At 35.3% G+C, this 6,816-nt stretch overlaps 1 protein-coding gene across 2 annotated transcripts; it reads right to left on the bottom strand.

The window, feature by feature from the left end:
- Positions 1–1,358: 1,358 nt before the first annotated feature.
- LOC114747782 (NAC transcription factor 56-like) lies at positions 1,359–3,731 on the bottom strand. Of its 2 annotated transcripts, none has more exons than XM_028936130.1 (4): positions 3,434–3,731; positions 2,862–3,169; positions 1,891–2,512; positions 1,359–1,816 (listed from the first exon to the last, which is right to left on the bottom strand). In XM_028936130.1, exons 1-3 carry the CDS (start codon positions 3,615–3,617, stop codon positions 1,922–1,924), a joined length of 1,083 nt encoding a protein of 360 aa, XP_028791963.1. In that variant the 5' UTR covers positions 3,618–3,731; the 3' UTR covers positions 1,359–1,816; positions 1,891–1,921. The 2 variants fall into 2 exon arrangements, with proteins under 2 accessions (XP_028791963.1, XP_028791962.1); XM_028936129.1 differs by having other exon boundaries at positions 1,932–2,512.
- Between the last annotated feature and the right edge of the window lie 3,085 nt (positions 3,732–6,816).

Here is a 6,816-nt window from a genome sequence, read left to right as displayed (position 1 = left end):
GTTGAATTAAGGGCTAATAAAAGTTGGTTTAGGGGGTATTATCATTTATAAAGAAGAGTTAATTAACAGATGAGATTTCATAATCGTGAATAGCATGTGCGAAAAGCATATGAGCCATATATGAAATAATAGTGCATTTCGCGGTGGCGATATCTAATTCCAAAACCAAGCACGAAATGATTCCATATTTCATAAAGTTGATTTGTAATCTTTCCTTAAAAGGGAATGGCGCAATTAAAGGGGTATTTAATTTGTGTGGTTTTAGGATAATGATTCCTTTAAGATGATAGCAAGAAATGGTCCCTTCAAAGTCATCAGCTAGAAGGCACAAGAGAGGGATAGATATAGCTACTACTTAGCTATATATTGTGTGTGAGGGAGACTCTGTTGTCTGTTAGTTTAACCTCAAGGTTATGGAATATGCTTAATTATTTTAACTGTGTCTTATCATTAACCCCACCTTCAGAAAATGACGCCCATGCGTGCTCACAAATATCTTCAAGACCCTTTTCGACAGATTATAATTTTAATCAATTAACAAAGAAATCATCTTAATTTCTCGATCAGAAATAATTATTTTTAATCCTTCAGCTTTCTTTCATATATATGTACCATCCCCAAACAAGCTTTCTGTGATTGGTTGCTGATTTGAAAATTCTTTTGAATCTGTATTTAAAGCTAGTGACAACCACTAGTAGTGGTGCCTCTCTCTCTCTCTCTCTCTCTCTCTCTCTGTGATATATATGTTAGCCGCATGTCACGTTCATTAGGTTAAACAGTGAAGGGTGTGAAACTTTCTGCAGATGAGGCCACTTCTAAACTATATATATCTGTGAGGAGTTTACGGATTTGGGTTGACGGTGGTGACGAGAGGGATAATAAAGAGATAAGGTATACCTAGAAGGGAAATCATAACAAGACAAGCCAAGATCTTTAACAATAAAAACCTGGAAAAAATATGACAAATTTATTTTTGTATTTCTCCGGTGAAGGTGAATCAACTTATTGCTCAAGCATGGAAAACGTGTGGGCCAGCAAGAAATTCATTTAATTAACATAAAAGATACGAGAGATATACACAGGGAGCAGGAAGGATTGATGATGATATTAATGTTAAGCATATATGCAATTAAAAAGGCTTGATAATTATTTATTTATTTTTATTCCAAAATATTGTAGAAACCGAACACTGAATATAAAACACAGGTTGTAAGATGTCTCCCAAAAATCGAAATCAGAAATCAGAAATAAGAACATAAATGAGATCAAATTACTGCACGACGCCTATATTGATATATGCCAGCGCCGTTATGTGGTGGTAATTATTACACAACAAACGAATAAATATTCCATATTTATATCAGAAAGTTTATGAATCCAAATATGTTCTATAGAGAACATTAAGAATATAATTTGCACCAATAGAGTTCACCAGTATATAGGATCTCTGTACAAATTAAACTTCTCCATTGTATTTGAATCCTAAGGAGAAGTATATAAATGACAGCCCATTCCTCTTGGTTTTGGTTTTCAAACTTGTTTTTACTGTTGAAGTTTTGTACATGGAGATGCATAAAACCCTCAATATATTTCTTTACAAATATGTATATCAATAAAACAACCAAATATACCTATATGTAAATCTGCATAATCAAAGCTATATATATAATTCTGCCCAATTATAAAAACAATATCCACGGCCTGACCTTATGGTGCAATAGTATACTCCAGCTTGCAGCTACATCACCAATTGTTGAAGAAGACTAATGTCAATCAATCTCTGAGATCGTCAAACTGATTGCTTCCTTCCAAACTCCTAAAACAAACCCAAATCTCAGTAACCCCATTAAGCAATTCTCCAAATCGCTTTACATTCGCAATCATATGTACCATTACGAGCTTCATTAATCTTTCAGCTCTCTTAAGCATACCAATGCATTCCAGGAATTTGATACTGTGTCCGAAACATTCCATCTCCCACAGATCCCACCATTGAAGGAGTCTGTGGAAGCTGGTTTAGCAGAGAAGCAATGGAACTAGCTCCAGCAGTAGTAACCCCGCCACCTCCGCCGCCGCCACTGCACCCGCCATTCTCATTATTGTCAAAGCTCAATCTTTTCGAGGAGCTTCCGGCCAAATCCTCATCCGGGTTCCAATACAGCGATGGGAGTGTTCGTTTAGAAGGCAGGGTTGTAACAGAAGTAGTAAGGTTTGAAGAGGCCATAGGAGGGACCAGACTAGGAAGGTCAGTGTTCATTCCATTGTTGTTGTTGGCGGCGACAACCCCTTCGAGTAGGTTATGATCGTTGTTAGGGTCTAAAAACAATGATCCTCCTCCGGCGCCGTAGGTTGTCGACATCTTAGAAAGATGGAATCTGGCGTTCATCTGTCCAACGTGGATCGAAGGAGGAACCCCTCCAATCATATCGTCCACCGATGAATCGTCATGGTCCATAGGCGATCTGTGTGTGTTGCTCTTCTTGTATATTCGGCACAGCACCCAGTCATCTAGCTATAAACATAAAACAAGAATCACATAACAAATCACCCATCAAAAACCAGAACTAACAAAAAAGCGCGCGCACATGCACACACATATGAGAGTCAAGCTTTCAAGATAATTGTGATCAGGAGAAAAAAGAAAGAAAGAAAAAACCACAAGAATAGGTGGAGAAGGTCGTATGCTGAAAACTGAAACAGAACTAGAAAGCATATAGAGAGAGGATCCACCTGCAGCCTTGTGAAATCAGGCATATTAAGATCAGGGATAGAGACCCTATGAGTTTAGATGCAGTTTGAGGTCTGTGATTTCTGAGATGAATGAGAAAGACGCAATAGATTTGAGAGAGGAGGATGATTACCCGGAGAGAGTTTTTCTTGTTGCCCAAGTCACACCCAGGAGGTTTATTGTTAGGCTTATTATCAGCAAGCCTATATTCATGCATGATCCAGTTGGTTTTGATCCCTCTCGGCGGTTTCCCTCCATAGAAAACTAAAGCTTTCTTCACCCCAACCTTCTGGTTTCCATTAGCTGTCAACACGGGCTTATCAGTTCCGGTAGCCTTCCAATACCCAGATGTCGCTGCCCTGTTTGGCCTAGCTCCGTTGGGGTACTTCCTATCCCTCGGGCTAAAAAAGTACCATTCCTGCTCTCCAAACGCTGCCTTGGCTGTCAAAAAATCACGCAAATGAAAAAAGTAAATAAATAAAAGGCAAGGTAAAAAAAAAAACATATCAGTCTACACCAATCAGAATTCAATCGTCAATTCAATCAAACCCAGAAAACATTGATGTTGTTAAAAATCAAATCACATCATCACTTCAGATATTCGACGTATCAGAAAGAATTTAATATTTAATATTTATTTAAATATTATCGTGTACCCTATTGCGTCCTGTATCAATTGTTACTACTGATAAGAATTGGGCGTACCTGGGAGTTCCCACGGATCGAACTTGTAGAGATCAACCTCGGCGATGATCGCGACGGGCAGAGGAGCCGAGGAGGCCTTCTTCTTGAGGTAGTGAACCACGAGCTCTTCGTCGGTCGGATGGAACCGGAAACCCGGCGGAAGATTCGGCTGCTGCGAACCGGTGGACGATTCGGTGCTCTCCATGGGGTTTTGCTTGTGGCCTTCACTGACTCGCGTTCGAGCGGTTACGACTGAAGGTGTGGCTATGGCGACCAGAGACGACCATATTAAAGAGAGAAAAAGAAATGTTTATTTACTCTCACAATATCACTCTCCCCAAGAACTGAAGCCAATTCTTATATGAGGGTGTGAGATAGAGAGTAATCTAGTACAGACGCGCCCACATGTACCTCGTCGGGTGTTGCTTGATGCGCCAGAAGGGAATGGTGTTTTGGTCTTTTCACGAGTGGGTCAGCGATGTGTTTGACCGTAGGACGAGATTAATTGTAAGGTGGCTGAGGAGATGGCTGCGGGTGCAACGGAGGAGGGTGGGGTAGCTGACGGTGACGCAAGCTGGGAACGAGTTGGAGGAGAGGTCGACACGTGTAATTCGAATTGTCGAGAGATTGACACGTGGCGGGCATGGGTGGGACCCACAGAAGAGAACAAAAAGATACCCCGCATTTTCTCTTCATTTCTTTCTTGTTTTTCTGAAATTCTAAATGGGTAATAATAATATTTTTGTTTTTTGGCTCCGTGGGAAAACAAAAGAAAATAACAAAAAGATGGAGGGACAAATTAGGGTGAGGTGATAGGGTGGGGACGAATAACAAAAATCCAATTTTCATGATAAAAAAGATGGTCCCACGGGCCCACTTTCCACTATGGTGAACGGTTAAGCACATCATTAATTCATAATCGGAGTTATGTGGCCGCTTATATGAGTTAAGAATCTTCCTTTGACTAAATCAGGATTTTTTTTTTCAAATTTTTTTCATTATTTAATAGCTAAAAATCATCAACTATAATCCACTTTTAATCAGGTCCAAAAAAAAATGCTTCGCTTTTAACTCTTCTTTGTTTTTCTAATCAAATATATGCTACACATTTCTTTCCTCCCTCTCGCTTATAATTTTACATTTTTGTAATTTATTTTTTCAAGAAAACAATTTTTTTTTGCATATATTCAAATCAATAAGATGCTTAATATATTGAAGTGTCAATAAGGTAGATATAAGGATTTTTTAACAAAAAAAAAAGAGGTACTAGTCATAATTCAACCGAATAGATATTTAAATTACTCTTTCCATTTTAAAGTTTGCAAATTGAGAGCAAGCCTTCACGATATTGGAGTATATGGAGACTAAGAAGGGTATATATATTTATTAACACTTAAACTTCTTTTACAGATGTAATTAATATTTAATATTAGCTCAAAAGAGTTCAATTTATAATCTCTCTGTATTCTATGAAAAAAGAAAAAAAATCATGCTTAATTTACAAAATAAATATAAAATATCGTATGACATATGAAGACAATTATTAATATATCCTTCTCGAAATAAAATCTAACAACAAAATTTCAGAGGTCATTGTTTAATGGGAGAATTACATTCAAGTTCCACATAAGAGAAATAATCACTACAAAGTCCCAAATAACAACTTGAGCAGCCTGTAATAACAAGTCCTACAGTGAGAATGACAACCTCTAGAACTTGTTTTTTAATTACGTGGGACTCATGTAATTCTCCTTGTTTAATTGAGTTTGGAGATTATGACAAGTGACTTGTTTCCATTATTTTATTTCCATCTCTATACATGGCCCTAATCTAATGAAATAGCCTATGCCCCAATTGACTTATATTCAACACTAAAGAATAATACAATCCACTTTCTTATAATTAGTACTAAATGAGAAGGCGTTTGAGTTGGAAAATCAGTACATTTGAATAATTTTTACTTTTCAACTCTGTGAATTTCAAGCTTACATTTCTTGAAGTAAATTTCCCCGGTTAGTTCAAACTGGAATTTAATCAAACATCGAAATTAAAATCAACGTATAGGAGTTACTCAACCAACTTTTATTTAGAGTTCTTTAGTTTCATTAATTTCCTAATACTGGTCTAGTTTCACCGGTAGGAGTAATTTCTGTTGGGACAAAGAAAAGTCTTACCGTAAGAGATTTATATTAAAACACTGAAAGTAATCACTTGACCCAAAAGAAAAAGGACAAAAAAGAATGATAATTAAATATTAAATTGGTCTGTACTAAATTTAGGGAATTTTTGTTGTTGAATTCAATCTTATTTTAGGCATGAAATTTTAGCTAATTTTTTAGGTCATATACTTATTCGTGAAATATCGAAGAAAAAGAAAAGGAAATGAAAGAAATATGAGGCCTATAGATGCGTGAGAAAATAATGGTCCAAATCAGAACGGGTGGAGGATAATAAAATGAAGATAAAGGGATAAATAATGAAGCACGAGTGTGGGGTCCACATGTTAGCTCGCTGGTGAACCAGGGGGTCCCATTGGAAGTCACTTCCTATGACTCCTTTTACATCATTCAAGTCCAGCGATCAAAATTGTGAAACCCTAGACTCACATTAATTTCCCCATCACCAAAATTATTTCAATTATTGCAAGATATTCTTCTGGTTATATTTATGGGACAGAAAGAAGAAGAATTTTTTTACCCTATTTATAAAATAAAAGGAAAAAATTTGGATATAATTTTATTTTTTATTTATTATTATATTGACTTTATTCTCATGAGATATAATACATATTAAATAGAGATAAAATTAAAAAGTTAATGAATTTTAAATAAGAACTAATGAAGTTTAAATTTTTTCTTAATCTATGTGAAATATGTGAGAGTGACTTATAAATGGAATTATAAAAATATGAATGACATGTTATATAAATGTACATTATACATGTTATAAAAGAGGTTAAAGTGTACATTTATCCTAAAAAAATCTTACTGAAAAATATTGAGTGTTTGAAAGTTTTTTTTAGGTTCAACGTTACTTTAAAAACTTAAAACTATAGCAATGTTATGCTTTACCATTCAAAACTAATAGTAATTGTTAAATTATCAATATTAATCATTAACCTCTTAACGGCGGGATCAAATTGTTATGATTTTAAGTTTTCAGATAGATTTATACCTTAATCTTATTATCTATAGTAACCATACAGTAATTAAATTTAAATAAAAATGACAAAGCGTGTTTTCACCATGCAAGTAATTAAATTATCAATATTTATAAAAAAAACAAATAACTAAATTACATGAATTGAAGAAGCATAGTTAAAAATTAATAGACATGTTTGAGATTTGATTATATATCAATGACGCTAACAATAGAAAAATTTTCAATTAATGCAGAGGACAATA

Source organism: Neltuma alba, unplaced genomic scaffold (assembly GCF_004799145.2).
Source record: "Neltuma alba isolate B1F8T4 unplaced genomic scaffold, ASM479914v2 tig00005454_pilon, whole genome shotgun sequence".
NCBI classification, from domain to species: Eukaryota; Viridiplantae; Streptophyta; class Magnoliopsida; order Fabales; family Fabaceae; genus Neltuma; species Neltuma alba.
The sequence above is the reverse complement of the archived record's forward strand: the minus strand, read 5'-3'. Positions and strand labels throughout refer to the sequence as shown.

Excerpts from the sequence above, each read along its gene's own strand:
- LOC114747782 (XM_028936129.1), bottom strand. The coding sequence starts at position 3,617 with ATGGAGAGCACCGAATCGTCCACCGGTTCGCAGCAGCCGAATCTTCCG. Across the intron at positions 2,513-2,861 it reads ACAAGAAAAACTCTCTCCGG|CTAGATGACTGGGTGCTGTG; the intron begins GTAATCATCCTC and ends TTATGTTTATAG. Across the intron at positions 1,817-1,931 it reads CAAATTCCTGGAATGCATTG|GAGTTTGGAAGGAAGCAATC; the intron begins GTATGCTTAAGA and ends GGTTTGTTTTAG.